The sequence below is a fragment of the Vicia villosa genome, linkage group LG2, assembly GCF_029867415.1.
Source record: "Vicia villosa cultivar HV-30 ecotype Madison, WI linkage group LG2, Vvil1.0, whole genome shotgun sequence".
Taxonomy (NCBI): Eukaryota; Viridiplantae; Streptophyta; class Magnoliopsida; order Fabales; family Fabaceae; genus Vicia; species Vicia villosa.
The window spans coordinates 10,183,391-10,208,864 of NC_081181.1; the positions used below are offsets into that span (position 1 = coordinate 10,183,391).

General features: G+C 33.7%; 3 protein-coding genes across 3 annotated transcripts; 1 reads left to right on the forward strand and 2 right to left on the reverse strand.

Moving 5' to 3' along the window:
* Positions 1-5,278: 5,278 nt before the first annotated feature.
* Positions 5,279-6,426, reverse strand: LOC131645845 (glutelin type-D 1-like). Its single transcript, XM_058916044.1, has one exon. It carries the CDS (start codon positions 6,421-6,423, stop codon positions 5,353-5,355), a length of 1,071 nt encoding a protein of 356 aa, XP_058772027.1. The 5' UTR covers positions 6,424-6,426; the 3' UTR covers positions 5,279-5,352.
* Positions 6,427-7,796: 1,370 nt separating this feature from the next.
* Positions 7,797-19,771, forward strand: LOC131648540 (uncharacterized). The gene is made up of 3 exons (XM_058918290.1): positions 7,797-7,961; positions 8,010-8,532; positions 19,743-19,771. The coding sequence occupies exons 1-3, from the start codon at positions 7,797-7,799 to the stop codon at positions 19,769-19,771; spliced, it is 717 nt and encodes a 238-aa protein (XP_058774273.1).
* Positions 19,772-21,466: 1,695 nt separating this feature from the next.
* On the reverse strand, positions 21,467-22,664 carry LOC131645846 (glutelin type-D 1-like). Its single transcript, XM_058916045.1, has one exon. It carries the CDS (start codon positions 22,613-22,615, stop codon positions 21,545-21,547), a length of 1,071 nt encoding a protein of 356 aa, XP_058772028.1. The 5' UTR covers positions 22,616-22,664; the 3' UTR covers positions 21,467-21,544.
* Positions 22,665-25,474: the final 2,810 nt, after the last annotated feature.

Sequence of the window (25,474 nt, forward strand, 5' to 3'; positions counted from 1 at the left end):
ACCCTAAAAGACACAAACCAATCTCTTTCTTCTTCTTAAGGGCATCGTTATCTCCGTTCCATTGCATCCTAGGCTGTCCCCTTGTGCAAGAACGCGAGCGTTGACTCCGCCCAATTAAAAAACACAAAAACAAATAGAAAATCTTTAGCCGAGCTACGGTAACTCTGATTCCTGAAAAGGATACGTAGGCAGCAGGGTAGGGCCCGTGCGAGTACAATTCTTTATTTTCCCTACATTTTGCATTCATTTCGCATTTAGATATAGACATAGTTATACACCATTTAGATAGAAACAAACATAGGTGGATACCATCGAGTACGATGGGCGCAAGGGGTGCTAATACCTTCCCCTTGCGTAACCGACTCCCGTACCTTGATTCTCTGGTCGCAAGACCTTGTTCCTTCCTTTGTTAGGTTTTCTGATATTCCTTTCCCTTATGGGATAAATATATTGGTGGCGACTCTGTTCATTTTTCGCGAGCGTGCGACAAGTGTCTTTGCAGAGATGCAGTTCCAAGATAGAGAGACGTTGGAAGTTCGTCTGTTTTTAAGATATTCTTTGAAGGTGGAGAAAAACACAAGAAATGGGGGATTGAATTGTGTTCTTTATCAATTAAAAATTCCCTTTCTTTAATTTCTTTTCTTTCTCTTAGTATCTCATCTTCTGGATATGCTTTTATGTTGCGAAAGCATGCTTCGAATGGAGTTGCATAACGAATGAGATATTCAATTTAACTTCTTTATATCATCAAAACTTCTGACTTGTTTCAGTACAATCCTAAGGATATTCTGCATGACTGTTCCGAGTTAAATGAATTATGCAGAAAGTAAAAGACACGTTTATTTTTATCCTGGTTCACCTTCTGAATAAGGGTACCTCCAGTCCACCTTCCTCAGGTGATTTTCCTCTCAACAAAGGTCTTAATCCACTATAACCAAACTTGATTACACCTGCACGATCCTCCGTCGTGACTAACAACCTGCACAGCCAACTGCTGTGCTTCACCCTGCACAAGCTACCCGCAAGTGACTAACCCCTAGATGACTGGACCGTTCAGTGATCCCATCTAGATATAATGTTCATCAATCTAGTAAATTACACAACTACCTGATGTGACTAACTGCAATGGACTGTTCAGTGATCTGATCCACAGATATAACATCCATTGACTCCTGGACTTCTGACCATCACTTTGTCTCCAAGAGAATTTCCACAATGACCACCAACATAGTCTTCTTAAGCTTCTCACCTTTACTTGGTCGCTCAAGGCATCATCCCCAATTAAATTGGTTTTAGTACAGTGCTTCTTATCAAGCAAATATTCTAGTTACAAACTACATGACAAGTAATCACTTTTAAGTGAATAATCATTGAGTTCTTCTTGTATGCTTCTTCTGATGAGATCCATTGCTTGGTATGAGTAGGTAGAGTATGGAAGTTAGCCTCAGCTGTTGAGAGCTTCTTCACGTTGGTCTTCATCTTTAGTTCTTCTTTAAAAGCAGATTGTGAACATAGTATCTATTCAGAGTTGCCTTTTGTTTTGATTTGCCTCTTCTATTTAAGTAGATAAAGAACAACAGTTCTTTTTCAAGGTTGCTTCTTGTTTTGATCTTATATTCTTCTCTTTAAGAAGATTAAGAACAACAGTTCTTATTCAAGGTTGCTTCTTGTTTTGATCTTCTATTCTTCTCTTCAAGTAGATTAAGAATAATAGTTCTTATTCAAGGTTGCTTCTTGTTTTGATCATCTATTCTTCTCTTCAAGCAGATTAAAAATAACAGTTCTTATTCAAGGTTGCTTCTTGTTTTGATCTTCTATTCTTCTCTTTAAGCAGATTAAGAACAACAGTTCTTATTCAAGGTTGCTTCTTGTTTGGATCTTCTATTCTTCTCTTCAAGAAGATTAAGAACAACAGTTCTTATTCAAGGTTACTTCTTATTTTGATCTTCTATTCTTCTCTTTAAGTAGATTAAGAACAACAGTTCTTATAGTTTATGCAAAGATAGTGTTTCAGATAGCTTTTGTTTAAGCTTACAGTCATGCTTCAAGTGCGTAATTGGAATATTTTTATGAAGAAGTTTGCTTTGACAGCCACGTTGGATGGTTTAAAAAAGGCTTCGAGCGGGAAGAGTTTGAAATTTAAACTTGCGTCTGTTCGCCAGGAGAACACGTGGTATCATTAGAAGATCCTTTCATTTGAAATATCGAACGTGGAACTCATCTATGAAGAGACCGCTAGGGTCGAGTCATTATAAATAGGAATCTTAGGTTATATGATTGGGGTGTTTTTCACATTGTATACAAAAATCACTAAAATACTCGAAGTACCGGCACGAGAGAAAATATTCTATTGATCATGTATGTATGAAAACACCATTTTTTTGTTTACTCTAAAGTCATTTATAGTTTCATTAATTCCAGTCTTTCGCCATTTACTTTTCTTTACTTTCAATCAAACCCTTTTACATTTTGTCAAAGCCTTTACTTTTCTACACTTTACAATATTTACAACCCTTTTAGATTCAACTTTTACACATTCCCCAGTACTTTACAGTCGAAGGTTAATTCTAAATAAAAAAATATATTTTAACAAAAAACTTGCGGGCAAAAACTGCCCGTGCCCGCCTCGGCCCGCTTTTTTAAGCGGGTTAGGCGGGCCAGGCCAATTTAAGGTACCGAGTCGAAAACGCCAGCCCAGCCCGCCCAAGTTGATTTTAAAATTTATGATCTTACACACTTAAATAAATGTTAGTATACCCAAATATTCATTAATTACTTTGTTATCAGCAAAACCCAAGTGATATGAACAATTTTATTCCAACATTTTTTTAATAAAAGTTGTATGTTGTATGTAGTTTATGTTATGTTTTGATGATTTTGTTGTATCTTATAAGTTGTTTAAGGTTTGTTAATGATGAATGTTTTTGTTAATGTTTGTTTAAAAGATGAGTTTATTATATCTTATGTGGTTTAAGTGTTTTTCCAACCCCTTAACGAATATATAAATTTTTCGGATTCCTTTAGAAAATTATAATATGAAAGATAAAGTTATATTACAAAACTTTTTACACTCTTCAATGCTAGACAAGTATTCTTCAGTCCATTGTTAATGTTTGTTTAAAAAATAAGTTTATTATATCTTATGTGGTTTAAGTGTTTTTCCAACCCCTTACCGAATATATATCATTTTCGGATTCCATTAAAAACTTATAATATGAAAGATAAAGTTATATAAGAAAACATTTTACACTCTTCAATGCTAGACAAGTATTCTTCATCCCATTGTCTGCATTTCGCTGTTTAATCGTTAGAACTTGGTTTAATGCTTCTTGTTCTTCAGCCGCCCCTTTTTCCACCTCTAATTTTGTGTGCAAAGTAAATAATATTTTGCAAAATGAATTATAGGTGAAGGAAGGGGAGGTTAAAGAATTAGGAGCATTAAACCAAGTTCTTTATCGTTAAAGAGAAAGATATGAATAAATGCTGAAGAAATCTTGTATAACATTGAACAATGTAACTTGTTCTTTTAATATAATTTAATTTGTTATATTATAATGTTCTAGATCAGATTGACAGGTTATATGTTCAATGAGCATTGACAAAATAAGCATTTCACATAATTTATAATAAACTCAATGTATATATCACAACTGTTGTTTAAAACAACTGTTGTTAAATGTTATGCATTAAAGAATATCACAACGGTTGTTTGAAGTAACTGTTGTGATAGGTAGCGCGTTGCCTAGTTTATAATAACGGCCGCAGTACCGTGGTGGAAAGCATCATACATATAACCACCCTACCTCACAACGGTTGGTCAAACGTGGTGGTATCACTTTCCCAACCATTGTGAAATGGCTTTTACGTAGTAGTGATTGCTCATTATGTAATAGCACATTGGTTTATGATTTTCTGTTTCTTCAGCAAAGTATTCATCTTCTGTGCCAGTAACTTCTATGACACAGTCATATTCCACGGGTAAGATGGAAACAACATTACAAATAATATAAAGGGTGTCTTTAGATCTAGAACTGAAATTATCTATGACCATTTCGTCATCCCTTTGTAATATGGGATCTTTAAGACTGTTCTTCGACTAGTTGTAAAGAAGGAAAGAGTCTGTTTTACTGGCCTTTTGGTCGTTTTGCTGACTATTGTTATCGACGCTTTGTTGTTTGCGCTAGCCTAAAGTTGCTCATAATCCCAATTAACCATAAAAGGGATCTTCATGCTAGACTTGATTCTCGAATAAAAAACATGGCCAACAAAACTCATGTTAAAACAAGAATAAAAAAGTTTAGAAAAAATTGAGAAGAGATATGAGAAAATGGTTCTCAAGACATTTTTATTTATATAATATTTTGTCATATATGCTTCAATCCAATTGGCTTGTTCTATTAAAATATAATAAAAAATATTATATAATAATATTTTGTTATATAAATAAAATAAAAATTGCAAGAAGATCATGTAACAGAAGAATTGACGTGCATTTTGGACAACAATAATATTCTTTTTTAAAACATGAAAACTTTAACATTTAAATTGAAATATTAGATATGTAAAAAATTTGAAATATTAAATTTTTTTGGTATAAATTGGATATTTAATTTTGAACTTTAAAAAAAAATTAATAAACAAAGCTTAAAAATCACTTGAAAAGCAAACATCAGCATCAGCAAGATAGAAATCAGCCCTAAATTACTAGAAATTGCTTCTAGATACAAGCATTAATGTTGAATTACAAATAATAACGAGCATTTTATTGAGATGAATATGTTGTTGAGAAAAAACTAATATATAGAGAATAATATGAAGACAACACAAATGGAAAACAAAAAACACTAGAAAAATCACCATCTTTCTCAAATGACAGGTAAAGAATAGTTATTAATTAAAAATGGTTCCAATATAAAATCTACCCTGAATCATTATTGGTCCCCTAGTACTGACACACCCTCAATCAAATATTTCATATTACACTAATATAAAAAATAGAAAAAATAAATACAAGTTTAAAATATTTTTACTTGATCCATTTTACAATAAATAATTTATATATATAATATACTACTAGTAGTTTTCAACTTTCTGTTCATTGCATTAAGTAATCATACAATCAAAATGTATTCATATTTCATCAAAAATCTACAAAGTATAAATTCCTTCAACATAATACAGACAGCATATAGTAAACCTTGAGAGCATAAACTTGAAGCATAGGCAATCAACTCTTATATAAAGTACTGATACGAAACATGAAACAAAATCAAACAGCTGATACATTGTAAACTCTTAGAAGGTATTATTGTCAATAATGACTTATGTTATAGACACTTATATTCATTCTAGTTAATTTGGAGGAGGGAAGAAAATGGCATCTCCAGTTCTCTTAGAACGGAAGAGTTTCTCAGTTTCAGCATCTACGTTGAAAGCAGCCTGCAGAACTGTAGATGATAATGCCTTCCACACCGAAGAACTTCCAGCCATGTGTGTAAAGATGGGATTAGGAGTAGTGATGATAGAAAACCACTCCATTCCCTCGGGGTCACAAATCTTGGAGACGACGAAAAACCTTGGGACAATGAACAAATTTCCAGCCTTCAAAGTAGTCTCCAAAACCCTCTTGCCATCAACACCAACAACTTGAACGCGTCCGCTTCCCCTAACAACATAAGTAACCTGGAAAGCAGAATCGCAAGAGAATCCAGGCGAGCACATGGCATTTCCATCAAGCCTCACAAGGTCAGCTCCTAGACCAACCTCACCAACCAAAGGAAGGTTCTTGGTGTTCAAAACAACAACCCTTCCGCCATTCTTAACATCGACATCCAATGGTGCCTCTAGACAATTCAAGACCATACCTTTCCTGTCTCCATCTTTAGGCTCAGGAAGGCTGATGCTTCCGTCAAGCTTCACAATCCCTTTCCCGGTTTGTTTCCCAACAAGGGTCTTCACATTGGTCTCGTCCAAGTCCCAAGCTCTTCCCACAAACTCAGTCGAAAATCCGGTAAAGATTCCGTTAGGACCAGTTAGGAAAAAATCAGTGAACTCACCAGCCTTATGTGCTTTTGAAGTATCTCCAAGAAACAAAATAACCAACTCAGTGTCCTCTTTGTTGAACCACCATGTCACAACACCAAAAGGAAGTGCTAAAGCATCACCAGTCTTAATTGCAAGAACCTTCTCTTCTGATTCAGGTTGCACAATTCCAGCAACTCCACTTCCTTGAAGAACATATGCAACTTTGGAAGAATCGGAGTACCGAGGAGTGGCAAAACCGTTCTTCTCAAGAGCTAACTTGGCAGCACCAATGTTACCTTCACGCAGCATAGGAAGTTCAGATGGTGACCAACTGTAATACGATCCACCATTGTCACCGTACACTTTCTTCGACAATTTTGGAGTGAGATCAATATCCATAGCAATTAGCAACAAATATGAACAAAATCAGAGAGAAAAGGAAAGAAAGTTTTGATGATTGAGAGAGAATGTGTGTGCTTGCTTATATAGGAAATTGAAAGCGTAACAGAATGTAATTAGATTTATTTGTTATCGCTACAAATACTCGTTACCGGTAATTACGAAATTGTACATTGATATTAAGTAACTAAACGGAAAACTAAAAAAGAGTAATTACCGGTAACGAAATTGTACATTTATATTCTTTTTCAAATGACATTGAAAGAATAATTATTAATTAAAAATTAACAAAAACATGAATAATATAAACGCAGCACAAACGGAAAACTAAAAAAGAGTAATTACCGGTAACGAAATTGTACATTTATATTCTTTTTCAAATGACATTGAAAGAATAATTATTAATTAAAAATGGTTTCAATATAAAATCTACCATCAATCATTTTATTGGTCCCCTTGTACTCACATTCTCTCAATCAAATATTTCACATTACACTAATATAAAATATATAAGAAATAAAAAAAATTAAATACAGGTTTAAAATGTTTTTACTTGATAGTACATTTTACAGTAAATAATTTAAATGTATAAGTAGTCTTCAACTCTTTATTTCTTTTATAAAATCAAGAGAAACATATGGAGTATTTCTTGTTCATTAGTACTACATTGCATTAAAATGAAAGAGTTAGGACATGTAGCTCCATTTTATAATGGATAGGGTGGACAAATTTTAACCGTCTGATTCCATACCATCGATCTATTATCTTTCTTATTACAAAATTTTAGAATAAGGATATTCTCAAATTTAAACCGTTCGATTCAAATCGACCGATTTATTGTTTTTTTTTTTTATTAAAATTTGAGAATAAGGATATTCTCAAATTTGAACCGTCTAATTCAAACCGACCGGTCTATTGTTTAAAAAAATATTAAAAGTTAAATTTATGTGAATTTTTATAAATGATGAATCATTTTTATAGATTTACTTAATAAACATTAAACCGACTAAACCGGCCTGATTTATTCGCCAAACTGAGTTAATCGAATCTGTCAAAAACTAAAATTTTATCGGTTGAAATTGGGTTGGGACCGCAATTTACACTAAATTTAAGTTTTGGACCTGAAACCGATCTAAACCAACCAATTTTCCAGCCCTAATAATGCATAATTAATCATAACCTCTATTTTTCTGGAGCAAATCATATATCAACTGAGTGAATATGTTTTTACTTCTACAATAAGTATTATATATAGATAGCTCTTATCTTGTTTAAGCAATTATTTGTGCAACCCCACTCAACTCTTTGTAATAATCTGTCTATAATTGAACAACTTTTCATATTAAGGCTATTATACTACCTTTTAATATATTATGGCGTCTTCTTCTTCCACCAAAGTATCCATGAAGCTTCTTATCGACACAAAGAATAACAAAGTTCTCTTTGCTGAAGCTTCAAAACCTGTCATAGACTTTCTCTTCAACTTGCTATGCTTACCTATTGGTACTGTAGTTAAGCTTCTAAGTTCAAATAACATGGTAGGTAGCTTAGGAAATCTATATTAAAGTGTTGAAAATCTGGACCAGAATTACATGCAACCATTTCAAACCAAGGATGTTCTCTTAAACCCAAAAGCTCAAAGCTCTTCCACTCAAATCTCAGGCTTCCTTACTCGTAACCATGCTAATGAAGACAAAGATGAAGAAATAAAGTTGTTCATGTGTCCAAATAAGTGTAAGTTTGAGGTGACAAAAGATAACACAACTCGATGCACTAGTTCTGTCAATATTCACTCTCCTTTTATGGCTCCAGCCTATTCTTCTTGCTCAAACTTTATGAGCAGTGAAGTTCATTATATTGGAAATAAGAAGGTTGCTGAAAAAAAAAGTTTTTCCAATAACAAGAGTGGTTTTGTGAAATATGTTATAACCTTTATGGTGATGGATGATTTGGTGATTCATGCAATGTCAACAATATCAAGCATCACACTGTTAAACAAGTTCAATATCAAGGAAATTGGTACTTTGCAAGAAAAGATCGTTGAAATGGGAATGAATATGCTTCTAACCCATCTGTTGTCTGTCTCGCTGTGTTTGATCGCTGGAATGTGTAATACCCTACCAATATGTGTTTAAAATCATATCAGCAGAATACTAATAACTGGTATTGAGTACATACAAAAGTCAAAAATAATAACATAAGATGTATACATTTCAAAATCATCTCGAAGATGGATACAATGAATATGTCTACATAATGATAAAGATACACAACACAAGAAAAGACCAGGCACGACCTTCACGATATCCAATCAAAAGCTCTTGATCCAAGCATCTGGAAAAACTCGATCTTGCACGGTACCTGAAAAAATAATAAGATGAATGGGGTGAGATTACTAAATCTCAGTGAGTTCCCCAATCTTATGGGTCCTCTTGGCTCTACAAGGTACATGCATCAACTACATATCAATCTAAGATCCTAAGGTTTCCTAAATGTCCAGTATAGGAAAGCCTATCAAATCGTAGCACCACAATGGAGTGTCCACTGACCACCCGATTGGATCCTCTGAGAATATATCACATGTTCGGATATTAGGTACATGCTTCCTCCAGAATAGGTCTTCTGTTATTACCTGTCACCCTTCTCTCGGGAGCTACCCTCAAGGTCTGGTCTTCCGGGTTTACCTGCCTATCTGCTCTCGGAAACAAGACCCAAAAGCATACCTTTTCAATCTACATGGTAAGTAACTCATATGACTATAGAAAACCGTGGAACCGACATTGAATCACTACAACAATTCAACTCTTCCAATTTGCTGGGTCCAAATCACACATAGAAATTCACCCATAAGGAAACAACAAAAGGAGAAGGTGAGGTACACATCCCCGGGAGTTCATCCCCAAAGAATAGCTCATGAACTACGGAGCCGACCCATTCCCAAGACCAAAGCCCGAGAATGCTTGCAATATATGCGGCCCAGAGGCATCCTTGGAATTTCTTCACAAGAAGTAGTCAACATATATGTAACGTGCCTACTCGCAGTTACTGTGCTTTTGTGTGTCCTTTAACCCCTCATCTCATACTTACTACACCATTAGATTGTATGATTTCAAAGTAGTCGATTGATAGGGAAAAGTGAAAAGCAACCTATCATCCGTTCATATCTCTTGGTCTAGGTATCCTAAGGTTTACCTTACCATATTCATATTTTGTTAATCGACGTACACAAATTACACCAAGTAGTAAGGCCTCCTCGCATTTGGTTTCACAAGGTTAGCTTCACAAGCTATAAGATCTCAACATCTTTGATGTACGTAGATAGCTTTGATTTCCATCACCACCCATTCCATGATGCCTACAACCCAGTTGGAGGAACACTTGGGCGCCAAGGTCTTGAGAACGGTTAACTAATCAATTATCTAAGAATTATCTTCTAGTAATCGAGGTGAAAGGATATTCACATGGATTTGATTATTACTTAAGAGTATTATAAAGTTGTGGAAGTTTAAGCATTTCATTTCCCTTTCTGTTAGCTTTCCAATGCCTCTGAAGGAGCCCAATTCCGAGTTACGAAACTCCAGTTATGGTCGAAACAATAAAGAGATGACTTTCTGTCAGGTGCAATTGATTTGCACTGGTATGCAATCGATTGCTTGCTGAACCAAAAGCGCAGAAAGTAAATTTGCACTGGTATGTAAGAAAGTTTAACAAAACTCGTGTATTTTATGTAGTATAGCACTCGACAATCTTCCAAAATACCAAAGTTTGCAAATTTAACGAACTTCGTGAATTTTATGTAGTATAGCACACGGAAATCTTCAAAAAAACCAAATTTTGTAAGTTTAACGAACTTCATGAATTTTATGTTGTATAGGACACAATAATATTCAAAAAGACCAAATTTTGCAAGTTTGATGAATTTCGTGACTTTTATGTAGTATAGCACACAAAAGTCTTCAAATAGACCAAATTTTATAAGTTTGACGTACTTCGTGACTTTTGTGTTGTAAAACATACAGAAATCTTCAAAAAGACCAAAATTTGCTAGTTTAACAAATTTCGTAACTTTTATGTAGTAATATCTATGTAAGCAAGTTTACGAAATTCGTGTATTTCATGAAGTATAGCACTAGAAAATCTTCCAAAATACCAAATTTTGCAAATTTAATGAACTTTGTGAATTTTATATAGTCTTGCACACAAAAATCTTCAAAAAGACCAAAATTTGCAATTTTGACGAGCTTCGTGACTTTCATATAGTATAACACATAAAAATCTTTAAAAAGACCAAAATCTGCAAGTTTAACAAACGTCGTGTATTTTATGTATTACAACACCAAAAAATCTACCAAAATATAAAAGTTTGCAAATTTAACGAACTTCGTGAACTTTATGTAGTATAGCAAAAAAAAATCGTCAAAAAGACCAAAATTAACAAGTTTAACGTGTTAGAACAAGAATTGTTCTGATCAATATTCTGTGTTTTGATGATAACATTATGTGTGAATTTTGTATAAGATAATGTGGTGCTCTAATCCTTTGCATTTTCCATTTCAGGAAATATATAAAGAGTATGCACAAATCAGCGCTCAGAAGCAACTGACTCAGAAGGTTCTGCATGGCTTCATCAGAACATGCTTTGGCAAGACATCAGAAGATGGTCATGCAGAATCAGAACATGAACTGGAAAGCATCAGAAGAATGAAAGTCAGAAGAACAAGCTCTGAAGTTCTGATGGTATCACGCTCAAGCTCTTCAAAGTCAGAAGACAGAAGATGCTCTGCACCAAAGCTGATGACTCTGATATTCAAACGTTGTTATCTACAAAATCTGAGTCCAGAAGAAAGTACAAGATGAAAGGCTGAAACGTCTAATCTCTGACTGACAAAAGGAACCTTAGAATCTACAAAAGGCAAAGTCAGTAAAAGCAGCAAAAGCAAGGCTCGAGGTAGTTGACAAAAGTGTGAAACATTAAATGCATCGTTGTACTATTCACGTGAAGCATTAAATGCTCCCAACTGTCATTTCCTCTCAACGCCTATAAATAGAAGTTCTGATCAGAAGCAAAATAGAACACTTGCGCAAACATACAAAATTGCTGTCAAATTCAAAAGCTTACAAACTTCATCTTCAACCTCACAAACTCTAGTAATATTTAGTGAGTGTTAAGTTTAGAACTTAAGAGAAATATCACAGTTGTGATTACAGCTTTATTAGAACCATTCAAACTCTTGTAAACTTTATTTTACATTGATTGTAAAAGATTTCTTAAAGTGATCAAGTTGTGATCTGCATACTCTAGAAGACTTAGAGTGTTTCTAAGTGGATAACCATTGTAATCAGTTGGATTAGTGGATTAAATCCTCAGTTGAGGTAAATCACTCTAAGGGGGTGGTCTGGAGTAGTTTGGTTAACAATGAACCAGGATAAAAATCAGTGTTGATTGTTTTTATCTTCTAAGTCTTTCTATCCTTCATAACGAGCTTCGTGACTTTTATGTAGTATAGCACACAAAAATCTTCAAAACGACCAAAATTTGCAAGTTTGAGGAGCTTTGTGACTTTTATGTAGTATATAACACACAAAAATCTTTAAAAAGACCAAAATTTGCAAGTTTAACAAAATTCGTGACTTTTTGTAGTATAACACACGAAAATCTTCAAAAATATCAATGTATGCTAGTTTAACGAACTTCGTGTATTTTATGTAGTATAGCACACGAAAATCTTCCAAAATACCTGAATTTGCAAATTTAACGATATTCGTTAATTTTATGTAATATAGCAATCAAAATTCTTCAATAAGACCAAATTTATGCAAGTTTGACGAACTTCATGCCATTTATGTAGTATAGCACACGAAAATATTGCAAAATACCAAAGCTTACAAATTTAATGAACTTCGTGAATTAGCACACAAGAATCTTCATAAATACCAAATTTTACAAGTTTATCGAACTTTGTGACTTTTATGTAGTATAGCACACAAAAATCTTCAAAACGACCAAAATTTGCAAGTTTGAGGTGCTTCGTGACTTTAATGTAGTATAACACACAAAAATATTTTAAAAGACCAAAATTTTCAAGTTTAACGAATTTTGTGACATTTATGTAGTATAGCACACGAAAATCTTCCAAAATATCAATGGATGCTAATTTAACAAACTTCGTGTATTTTAAGTATTATAGAACACATAAGTCTTCCAAAATACCAAAGTTTGCAAATTTAACGAAATTCGGTAATTTTATGTAGTATAGCACACAAATTTCTTCAAAAAGACCAAATTTATGCAAGTTTGACGAACTTCATGACTTTTATGTAGTATACCACACGAAAATCTTGCAAAATACCAAAGTTTACAAATTTAATGAACTTCGTGAATTAGCACACAAAAATCTTCAAAAATACCAATTTTTGCAAGTTTAACGAACTTCATGACTTCTATATAGTATGCACACAGAAATCTTCAAAAAGACCAAATTTTGTAAGTTTAACGAACTTCATGAATTTTAGGCTGTATAGGACACAAAAATATTCAAAAAGACCAAATTTTACAAGTTTGATGAACTTCGTGACTTTTATGTTGTATAGCACACGACAATTTTTCAAAATACCAATGTATGCAAGTTTAATGAACTTCTTGTATTTTATGTCGTATAGCACCCAAAAATCTTACAATATATCAAAGTTTGCAAATTTAACGAACTTCGTGAATTTTAGGTAGTATTGCACACAAAAATCTTCAAAATGACCAAATTTTATAAGTTTGACGAAATTTGTCACTTTTATGTAGTAAACACACGGAAATCTTCAAAAAGACCAATGTTTGCAAATCTTCCAAAATATCAATGCATGCTAATTTAATAAACTTTGTGTATTTTAAGTATTATAGAACACATAAGTCTTCCAAAATACCAAAGTTTGCAAATTTAACGAAATTCGTTAATTTTATGTAGTATAGCACACAAATTTCTTCAAAAAGACCAAATTTATGCAAGTTTGACGAACTTCATGACTTTTATGTAGTATAGCACACGAAAATTTTGCGAAATATCAAACTTTTCAAATTTAACGAACTTCGTGTATTTTATGCTGTATAGCACCCAAAAATCTTCCAAAATATCAAAGTTTGCAAATTTAACGAACTTCGTGAATTTTAGGTAGTATTGCACACAAAAATCTTCAAATAGACCAAATTTTATAAGTTTGACGAACTTCGTGACTTTTATGTAGTAAAACACACGAAAATCTTCAAAAAGACCAAAGTTTGCTAGTTTAACAAATTTTGTGATTTTTATGTCGTAATATCTGTGTAAGGAAGTTTAACGAAATTCGTGTATTTTATGTAGTATAGCACTCAAACATCTTCAAAAATACCAAAGTTTGAAAATTTAACGAATTTTGGAATTTTATGTTGTATAGCACACAAAAATCTTCAAAAAGACCAAAATTTTCAATTTTAACGAGCTTTATGACTTTCATGTAGTATAACACACAAAAATCTTTGAAAAGACCAAAATCTGTAAGTTTACAAACTTCGTGTATTTTATGTATTACAACATCCAAAAATCTTCTAAAATTTAAAAGTTTGAAATTTAACGAAGTTCGTGAACTTTATGTAGTATAGCACAAAAAAATATTCAAAAAGACCAAAATTTGCAAGTTTAACGAGCTTGTCACTTTTATGTAGTATAGCACACAAAAATCTTCTAAACGACCGAATTTGCAAGTTTAACGAGCTTCGTCACTTTTATGTAGCATAGCACACAAAAATCTTCAAAAAGACCAAAATCTGCAAGTTTAACAAACTTCAGGTATTTTATGTATTACAACACCCAAAAAACATCCAAAATATAAAAGTTTGCAAATTTAACTAACTTCGTGAACTTTATGTAGTATAACACAAAAAAATCTTCAAAAAGACCAAAATTTGCAAGTTTAACGAGCTTCGTGACTTTTATGCTAGATAGCACACAAAAATCTTCAAAACAACCAAAATTTGCAAGTTTGAGGAGCTTCGTGACTTTTAAACTAGGTTACAACTCTTCTCTATATAGATAATTCTTTTATGTGCTAAGCTTCAAATCGCAGCAGAGAGGCTGGTAAAAGTCTGCTACTTGTTCTCCAAGAAATTAGGACTTCAATCCAATCTTTCCTATAATGTCTCAAATCAAAGACACCGTGAAAATCTTCTGGATTGAATCCAACTTGGCACAAATATCAGCAGATTGATTTCTTCGAATATTCTGAGCTGATTCAAATATTCCTATAGCAAATAATAACGCTTGATCCTCTTGCCAGATCAGCTTTCTCCAACCAGGATGTCATGACATGTTCTTCAACATGTTTAGGTCTGAATGCTAATCCATATAGAATCTCTTCCAACGTGATCTTCCTTAGTATGTTTTAGCAAAATACATGCTAACAACCAGAGAGCCTTCGACGACCTTCCTGTTAACCGTTGTAATAACTTTTTTTGTGCGATTTTTTTGTATTTACTAAAATACATTTCATTACAGTCATAATTAACAACTGTAGTGAAATGTAGCTAGAGTGAAAGGGTTCAAGTCGCAGTACCAATAATATTCCATTTATCGTGACAAAATGGGCTTGACCTTATATATCACCACAATTCTTATAAACAATCGTGGTGTAAGGTGCAATAATTTCATCACAGTTCATATTATCAACCGTAGTGAAAGGTCTTACATATTTATATATAAGCAAAAGTATCTCGCGCTTCAGTATATAACAACCCCTCTCTCAAAACAAAACCATAACATCTATCTCATTTGTGACTCTCATATGGAAACCCCAAACTCATGCAGCGAACTCGTCTTCTTCGAAGCGACACCTTCGTTGCATCAAATCTTTGAAGAGTTACATCGTCTTAACAATAGTTTATGTTTCAAATTTTTTTTATGTCTTATTGTTTACGTTTCAATGATTGTTTCATAATGTTTGAACTTTCTGCTTGTTTTAACTTATAGATAGATGACGTGAATTAAAAAATTAAGGAGGATGAAGTTAAAGTGAGCGCATAAAACTTGTATGAAACACCCAAAATGACATTCATTCAAATTTAACACAAGTTTGCAACTCTCACATCAGTTTCATCATTCTTTCATCGTGGATGTCACTATGGGACATGTACGTTTTTTAAACATTTTATGTTCTTGCTATTATTCAAGGTGAGAAAAATATTCAAGAAGGGGGGTTGAATTGTGTATGGTGAATACTTTTTTCTTCTTAAAACCAACTTCATAAACTAAACAAGTTCAGAATTTGAACTTAGAGTAGTTAGCAGTGGAAAGAAATAAAGTGCAAAAGAAATAAGTAAAATCACACACAGAGTTATCCTAGTTCCTCTCACAAACTGAGAGTAGTCCAGTCCCCTTGTCCAACAAGATATTTTCACTATAATTAAAAATGATTATAACCTGCTCAAGCAAACTAGCCCGAGACTTCTTTTGCTCAATCAACCTAGAAAGAGACTATTGCTCAAGCAACCTAGCAAGAGACTTCTTTTACTCAATCAAACTAGCAAGAGACTTCCTTTGCTCTGTCAACCCAGAAAGAGATTTTTTTTGCTCAAGCAACCTAGCAAGAGTCTTCCTTTGCTCAAGCAACCTAGCAAGAGACTTTCACTAAGTTTCTAAACAAACATTTTAGATGATTGGACGACATGATGCACTTGATATACATTCAGATGTGCAAAAATAATACAACACGATAAAATACTTTAACACTTGAGATTTATAAGATATACAAAGATAATAAATCTCAAGACTATGTGCCTCGTAATAGAAATATAAACAAAAGCTTAGTGTTTTTTTCAGTATTTTTTCCAGTTCATGGTTGTTGGTTCTTCTTCCTTCAAATCTTCTACTCCTTATATAGAGGAATCAAAAGAGTCATTGGAAGATGACTTGCACAAGTGTCTTTGCAGAGATGCAGTTCCAAGATAGAGAGACGTTGGAAGTTCGTCTGTTTTTAAGATATTCTTTGAAGGTGGAGAAAAACACAAGAAAGGGGGGACTGAATTGTGTTCTTTATCAATTAAAAATTCCCTTTCTTTAATTTCTTTTCTTTCTCTTAGTATCTCATCTTCTAGATATGCTTTTAATGTTGCGAAAGCATGCTTCGAATGGAGTTGCATAACGAATGAGATATTCAATTTAACTTCTTTATATCATCAAAACTTCTAACTTGTTTCAGTACAGTTCTAAGGATATTCTGCATGACTGTTCTGAGTTAAATGAATTATGCAGAAAGTAAAAGACACGTTTATTTTTATCCTGGTTCACCTTCTGAATAAGGGTACCTCCAGTCCACCTTCCTAAGGTGATTTTCCTCTCAACAAAGGTCTTAATCCACTATAACCAAACTTGATTACACCTGCACGATCATCTGTCGTGACTAACAACCTGCACAGCCAACTGCTGTGACTCACCCTGCACAAGCTACCCGCAAGTGACTAACCCCTAGATGACTGGACCGTTCAGTGATCCCATCTGGATATAATGTTCATCAATCTAGTAAACTACACAACTACCTGATGTGACTAACTGCAATGGACTGTTCAGTGATCTGATCCACAGATATAACATCCATTGACTCCTGGACTTCTGACCATCACTTTGTTTCCAAGAGAATTTCCACAATGACCACCAGCATAGTCTTCTTAAGCTTCTAACCTTTACTTGGTCGCTCAAGGCATCATCCCCAATTAAAGTGAATAATCATTGAGTTCTTCTTGTATGCTTCTTCTGATGAGATCCATTGCTTGGTATGAGTAGGTAGAGTATGAAAGTTAGCCTCAGTTGTTGAGAGCTTTTTCACGTTGGTCTTCATCTTTAATTCTTCTTTAAAAGCAGATTGTGAACATAGTATCTATTCAGAGTTGCCTTTTGTTTTGATTTGCCTCTTCTCTTTAAGTAGATAAAGAACAACAGTTATTTTTCAACATTGCTTCTTGTTTTGATCTTCTATTCTTCTCTTCAAGCAGATTAAGAACAACAGTTCTTATTCAAGGTTGCTTCTTCTTTTGATCTTCTATTCTTCTCTTCAAGTAGATTAAGAACAATAGTTCTTATTCAAGGTTGCTTCTTGTTTTGATCTTCTATTCTTCTCTTCCAGCAGATTAAAAATAACAGTTCTTATTCAAGGTTGCTTCTTGTTTTGATCTTCTATTCTTCCCTTCAAGCAGATTAAGAACAACAGTTCTTATTCAAGGTTGCTTCTTGTTTTGATCTTCTATTCTTCTCTTCAAGAAGATTAAGAACAACAATTCTTATTCAAGGTTACTTCTTATTTTGATCTTCTATTCTTCTCTTTAAGTAGATTAAGAACAACAGTTCTTATAGTTTATGCAAAGATAGTGTTTCAGATAGCTTTTGTTTAAGCTTACAATCATGCTTCAAGTGCGTAATTGGAATATTTTTATGAAGAAGTTTGCTTTGACAGCCACGTTGGATGGTTTCAAAAAGGCTTCGAGCGGGAAGAGTTTGAAATTTAAACTTGCGTCTGTTCGTCAGGAGAACACGTGGTATCATCAGAAGATCCTTTCGTTTGAAATATCGAACGTGGCACTCATCTGTGAAGAGACCGCTAGGGTCGAATCATTATAAATAGGAATCTTTGGTTATATGATTGGGGTGTTTTTCACATTGTATACAAAAATCACTCAAATACTCGAAGTACCGGCACGAGAGAAAAGATTCTATTGATCATGTATGTATGAAAACACCATTGTTTTGTTTACTCTAAAGTCATTTATAGTTTCATTAATTCCAGTCTTTCGCCATTTACTTTTCTTTACTTTCAATCAAACCCTTTTACATTTTGTCAAAGCCTTTACTTTCCTACACTTTACAATATTTACAACCCTTTTAGATTCAACTTTTACACATTACCCAGTACTTTACAGTCGAATGTTTATTCCAATTCTTAGAAAATACTTAGTTTCTTTTTTTAGAAGAATCTTGTTCTTATTCATAAATCAAAAACATAACCACTTATAAAATGAAATTAGAGAAAACTAAAACTTTGACACACATGTCCTAGGATCAATCTAGTCAATCCTGTAAGTTACCAAATTACACAGTTTGAAAGACTAGCGGTTGTTTGTCAGAAATTACTGGTAAACAGTTATACAATTGTTCTTCTATTTCAAAGTTTTCCAATCAACACATGTATTAGAAAGTTATAGAAAGAACGTTGCAACTATAATTCAATTTTGTATCTATAATAATTTAGAATACAATTCAATCAACATAATTTTAAGAAAAGAGGGTTGTTTTTATAGTTGAAGTTGTTTTAATTCTAAATAAAAAAATAAATTTTAACAAAAAACTTGCGGGCAAAAACTGCCCATGCCCGCCTCGGCCCGTTTTTTTAAGCGGGTTAGGCGTGGCAGGCCAACTTAAGGTACCGAGTCGAAAACGTCAGCCCATCCCGCCCAAGTTGATTTTAAAATTTATGATCTTACACACTTAAATAAATGTTAGTATACCCAAATATTCATTAAGTACTTTGTTATCAGCAAAATCCAAGTGATATGAACAATTTTATTCCAACATTTTTTAATAAAAGTTGTATGTTGTATGTAGTTTATGCTATGTTTTGATGATTTTGTTGTATCTTATAAGTTGTTTAAGGTTTGTTATTGATGAATGTTTTTGTTAATGTTTGTTTAAAAGATGAGTTTATTATATCTTATGTGGTTTAAGTGTTTTTCCAACCCCTTACCGAATATATAACTTTTTCGGATTCCTTTAGAAAATTATAATATGAAAGATAAAGTTATATTACAAAACTTTTTACACTCTTCAATGCTAGACAAGTATTCTTAAGTCCATTGTTAATGTTAGTTTAAAAAATAAGTTTATTATATCTTATGTGGTTTAAGTGTTTTTCCAACCCCTTACCGAATATATATCATTTTCGGATTCCATTAAAAACTTATAATATGAAAGATAAAGTTATATAAGAAAACATTTTACACTCTTCAATGCTAGACAAGTATTCTTCATCCCATTGTCTGCATTTCGCTGTTTAATCGTTTGAACTTGGTTTAATGCTTCTTGTTCTTCAGCCGCCCCTTTTTCCACCTCTAATTTTGTGTGCAAAGTAAATAATATTTTGCAAAATGAATTATAGGTGAAGGAAGGGGAGGTTAAAGAATTAGGAGCATTAAAGCAAGTTCTTTATCGTTAAAGAGAAAGATATGAATAAATGCTGAAGAAATCTTGTATAACATTGAACAATGTAACTTGTTCTTTTAATATAATTTAATTTGATATATTATAATGTTCTAGATCAGATTGACAGGTTATATGTTCAATGAGCATTGACAAAATAAGCATTTCACATAATTTATAATAAACTCAATGTATATATCACAACTGTTGTTTAAAACAACTGTTGTTAAATGTTATGCATTAAAGAATATCACAACGGTTGTTTGAAGTAACTGTTGTGATAGGTAGCGCGTTGCCTAGTTTATAATAACGGCCGCAGTACCGTGGTGGAAAGCATCATACATATAACCACCCTACCTCACAACGGTTGGTCAAACGTGGTGGTATCACTTTCCCAACCATTGTGAAATGGCTTTTACGTAGTAGTGATTGCTCATTATGTAATAGCACATTGGTTTATGATTTTCTGTTTCTTCAGCAAAGTATTCATCTTCTGTGCCAGTAACTTCTATGACACAGTCATATTCCACGGGTAAGATGGAAACAACATTACAAATAATATAAAGGGTGTCTTTAGATCTAGAACTGAAATTATCTATGACCATTTCGTCATCCCTTTGTAATATGGGATCTTTAAGACTGTTCTTCGACTAGTTGTAAAGAAGGAAAGAGTCTGTTTTACTGGGTTTTTGATCGTTTTACTGACTATTGTTATCGACGCTTTGTTGTTGGCGCTAGCCTAAAGTTGCTCATGATCCCAATTAACCATAAAAGGGATCTTCATGCTAGACTTGATTCTCGAATAAAAAACATGGCCAACAAAACTCATGTTAAAACAAGAATAAAAAAGTTTAGAAAAAATTGAGAAGAGATATGAGAAAATGGTTCTCAAGACATTTTTATTTATATAATATTTTGTCATATATGCTTCAATCCAATTGGCTTGTTCTATTAAAATATAATAAAAAATATTATATAATAATATTTTGTTATATAAATAAAATAAAAATTGCAAGAAGATCATGTAACAGAAGAATTGACGTGCATTTTGGACAACAATAATATTCTTTTTTAAAACATGAAAACTTTAACATTTAAATTGAAATATTAGATATGTAAAAAATTTGAAATATTAAATTTTTTTGGTATAAATTGGATATTTAATTTTGAACTTTAAAAAAAAATTAATAAACAAAGCTTAAAAATCACTTGAAAAGCAAACATCAGCATCAGCAAGATAGAAATCAGCCCTAAATTACTAGAAATTGCTTCTAGATACAAGAATTAATGTTGAATTACAAATAATAACGAGCATTTTATTGAGATGAATATGTTGTTGAGAAAAAACTAATATATAGAGAATAATATGAAGACAACACAAATGGAAAACAAAAAACACTAGAAAAATCACCATCTTTCTCAAATGACAGGTAAAGAATAGTTATTAATTAAAAATGGTTCCAATATAAAATCTACCCTGAATCATTATTGGTCCCCTGGTACTGACACACTCTCAATCAAATATTTCATATTACACTAATATAAAATATATAAAAAATAGAAAAAATAAATACAAGTTTAAAATATTTTTACTTGATCCATTTTACAATAAATAATTTAAATATATAATATACTACTAGTAGTTTTTAACTTTCTGTTCATTGCATTAAGTAATCATACAATCAAAATGTATGTATTCATATTTCATCAAAAATCTACAAAGTATAAATTCCTTCAACATAATACAGACAGCATATAGTAAACCTTGAGAGCATAAACTTGAAGCATAGGCAATCAACTCTTATATAAAGTACTGATACGAAACATGAAACAAAATCAAACAGCTGATACATTGTAAACTCTTAGAAGGTATTATTGTCAATAATGACTTATGTTATAGACACTTATATTCATTCTAGTTAATTTGGAGGAGGGAAGAAAATGGCATCTCCAGTTCTCTTAGAACGGAAGAGTTTCTCAGTTTCAGCATCTACGTTGAAAGCAGCCTGCAGAACTGTAGATGATAATGCCTTCCACACCGAAGAACTTCCAGCCATGTGTGTAAAGATGGGATTAGGAGTAGTGATGATAGAAAACCACTCCATTCCCTCGGGGTCACAAATCTTGGAGACGACGAAAAACCTTGGGACAATGAACAAATTTCCAGCCTTCAAAGTAGTCTCCAAAACCCTCTTGCCATCAACACCAACAACTTGAACGCGTCCGCTTCCCCTAACAACATAAGTAACCTGGAAAGCAGAATCGCAAGAGAATCCAGGCGAGCACATGGCATTTCCATCAAGCCTCACAAGGTCAGCTCCTAGACCAACCTCACCAACCAAAGGAAGGTTCTTGGTGTTCAAAACAACAACCCTTCCGCCATTCTTAACATCGACATCCAATGGTGCCTCTAGACAATTCAAGACCATACCTTTCCTGTCTCCATCTTTAGGCTCAGGAAGGCTGATGCTTCCGTCAAGCTTCACAATCCCTTTCCCGGTTTGTTTCCCAACAAGGGTCTTCACATTGGTCTCGTCCAAGTCCCAAGCTCTTCCCACAAACTCAGTCGAAAATCCGGTAAAGATTCCGTTAGGACCAGTTAGGAAAAAATCAGTGAACTCACCAGCCTTATGTGCTTTTGAAGTATCTCCAAGAAACAAAATAACCAACTCAGTGTCCTCTTTGTTGAACCACCATGTCACAACACCAAAAGGAAGTGCTAAAGCATCACCAGTCTTAATTGCAAGAACCTTCTCTTCTGATTCAGGTTGCACAATTCCAGCAACTCCACTTCCTTGAAGAACATATGCAACTTTGGAAGAATCAGAGTACCGAGGAGTGGCAAAACTGTTCTTCTCAAGAGCTAACTTGGCAGCACCAATGTTACCTTCACGCAGCATAGGAAGTTCAGATGGTGACCAACTGTAATACGATCCACCATTGTCACCGTACACTTTCTTCGACAATTTTGGAGTGAGATCAATATCCATAGCAATTAGCAACAAAGATGAACAAAATCAGAGAGAAAAGGAAAGAAAGTTTTGATGATTGAGAGAGAATGTGTGTGCTTGCTTATATAGGAAATTGCAAGCGTAACAGAATGTAGTTTGTGTTATTTGTTATCGCTACCAATATTCGTTACCGGTAATTACGAAATTGTACATTGATATTAAGTAACTAAAAACTCTTTTTTAGGAAAAATTAACAAAAACATGAATAATATAAACGCAGCACAAACGGAAAACTAAAAAAGAGTAATTACCGGTAACGAAATTGTACATTTATATTCTTTCTCAAATGACATTGAAAGAATAATTATTAATTAAAAATGGTTTCAATATAAAATCTACCATCAATCATTTTATCGGTCCCCTTGTACTCACATTCTCTCAATCAAATATTTCACATTACACTAATATAAAATATATAAGAAATAAAAAAAATTAAATACAGGTTTAAAATGTTTTTACTTGATAGTATATTTTACAGTAAATAATTTAAGAAAATTTCTTCACCCACCTCCCAACCTTCTTGCCCACCCCTGGTGAATTTATCACAATACCCCTTGTTTCGGAAATTCATTTCCGAAACTGTACTTTTTTTCTTAAAAAAGATGTTTTCGGAAATGCATCTCCGAAAACGTGTTTTTTTTAATATAAAATATTGATATATTGATTTCGGAGATGCATCTCCGAAATAAAGTTACTTTTTCAGAAAATGTGGTGTTTCGGAAGTTCATCTCCGAACGCACCCCCATTGGGGAATTCGGAAATGAACTTCCGAAAATATGTCTTGACAGAAGAAAATGAAAAACAACAACAATTCGCTTTATTTAATCGGGTGAAGATTACAACGATAATATTACATATAATTAAAGTTACATATTGTTGATCACAGGTAGGTGGGGATGAGTCAACATTTTGATAACATCGTCCGCCGATCTTTGAAGTTTCGCGTCCAACTCGATCAGGCCTTTCGAAGAAAATCGGTCGAACGTTGTCCACAAAACCGCCAAATCTTCGTCGTTCTTGATCTCAAAAGGTGTGAACTTAATGCCTCCCTCGTCGTTAAGCGATGGCGAGCGGTACTCGAGCTTGACAACCTTTCGATTCTCGGGATAGCGCAAAAGCGTGTTGAGCGACGGTATCAACTCCGCAAACGGCGTGTCGCGCGAGAAGCGAAATTGGAACGGCATCGGGTAGCCGGTTTCAAAGTAGATGAATGCTAGGTAACACCGACTATCTCTAGAAGCGGAAGCCTATACTTGTTGGTCTTGTACGTCGAATCCATCACAAGAACGGTTGGAAATGTGTTGAATAATTTGATACTTTCGGGATGAGTCCAAAAAATATCACGCACGGTAACTTTGTCCTCGGAGGTTCGGAAGCTTGAAACATAATTGTTATCGCCTAGAAGTTTCAAAAGTTGTTGCATTTCCGACCGAGGGCCCATATTTAAAACCTTGAGATTGTGCCGTTCATTGTAAACTTGCTTGATATTTGAAACGCTATCCGGTTTCTTACGCTTCAAATCGGCAAGTATGTTGCGAGGCGCCACTTTGACTATCGTTAGGTCCGATATCACATTCCTCTCTTCGCGGGACAAACGACACGCCATTGGATGCCCGTGTAACTTGACATCCAAGGCATGATTATGCATTCCACAAATTACGGTTAACTGCCACAAATCATCAACCCTCCGAGTGGCACGCAACTTAAAGGGACACCCGCACTTTCTCGACCCCGTGTCCTCGTGTTTTAGCACCCGGTTTGATTGTACATAACTACCACCCCGTTCGCAATCAAAACAACGAAAGCTTTCCGCCTACTATTTCCGTTGTCCGACCTTAAAATAACAATTGCAAATCCATTATTGTTAGCTTCCTTCCGAACCCAATCAAGCAATTGTTCGCGACCGCCGAAGCTCCGATCAATTGTAAAATGTTGCCGAACATCGACCGCATTGATCATAGGAGTAACGTCAATAACCGGATCGTTATTATCGTTTACAATTTCTGGAACTAATACTCCATCGTCTTGCACAATGTTGTCCGGATGCACCATACCTATCAAATAAATAAATTTTCAAAAGTTGGCCAAAACTGTTTTTTTTTACTGCCAGGCCTATTTTCGGAAGTTCATTTCCGAAATATGTTAGGTAACATATTTCGGAAATGAACTTCCGAATTATATCAGTGTTCAGCAGAATTTTGTTGAATCAATGTAGTGAAATAGGGAATGAAATAAGTGATGTTTACCTGAAATTGTAGCTTTCTATGCTCCCTTTAACGTGATCAACGGTTTGAAACTTGATTTTAGGACGAAAAATGGATGGAGATTGATTGGGTTTTGTAGAGGGTTTGGAAAAGTGTTGGAGAAAAATGATGAAATAGTGAAGGAGGGAAATTTGTATATGCAGAAATATTTTCGGAAATGAACTTCCGGAAATATTAACGGTTTTGACATGTTCGGAGGTTCATTTCCGAAGACAAAAAAAATTCAAAAAAAAAGCGCTTCGGAAGTTCATTTCCGAAGCAGGGGTAGTTTTGGTTTTTCGCTGAGGGTGACCCCCATAGGGAGGTGGCTAAAGAAAAATTCTAATTTAAATGTATAAGTAGTCTTCAACTCTTTATTTCTTTTATAAAATCAAGAGAAACATAGGGAATATTTCTTGTTCATTAGTACTACATTGCATTAAAATGAAAGAGTTAGGACATGTAGCTCCATTTTATAATGGATAGGGTGGACAAATTTTAACTGTCTGATTCCATACCATCGATCTATTATCTTTCTTATTACAAAATTTTAGAATAAGGATATTCTCAAATTTAAACCGTTCGATTCAAACCG

Coding starts and splice junctions, on each gene's coding strand:
- LOC131645845 (XM_058916044.1), bottom strand. CDS start 6,423: ATGGATATTGATCTCACTCCAAAATTGTCGAAGAAAGTGTACGGTGAC.
- LOC131648540 (XM_058918290.1), top strand. CDS start 7,797: ATGGCGTCTTCTTCTTCCACCAAAGTATCCATGAAGCTTCTTATCGAC. Junction 7,962..8,009: donor TTCTAAGTTCAAATAACATG/GTAGGTAGCTTA, acceptor AATCTGGACCAG/AATTACATGCAACCATTTCA. Junction 8,533..19,742: donor GTGTTTGATCGCTGGAATGT/GTAATACCCTAC, acceptor ATAATGTTCTAG/ATCAGATTGACAGGTTATAT.
- LOC131645846 (XM_058916045.1), bottom strand. CDS start 22,615: ATGGATATTGATCTCACTCCAAAATTGTCGAAGAAAGTGTACGGTGAC.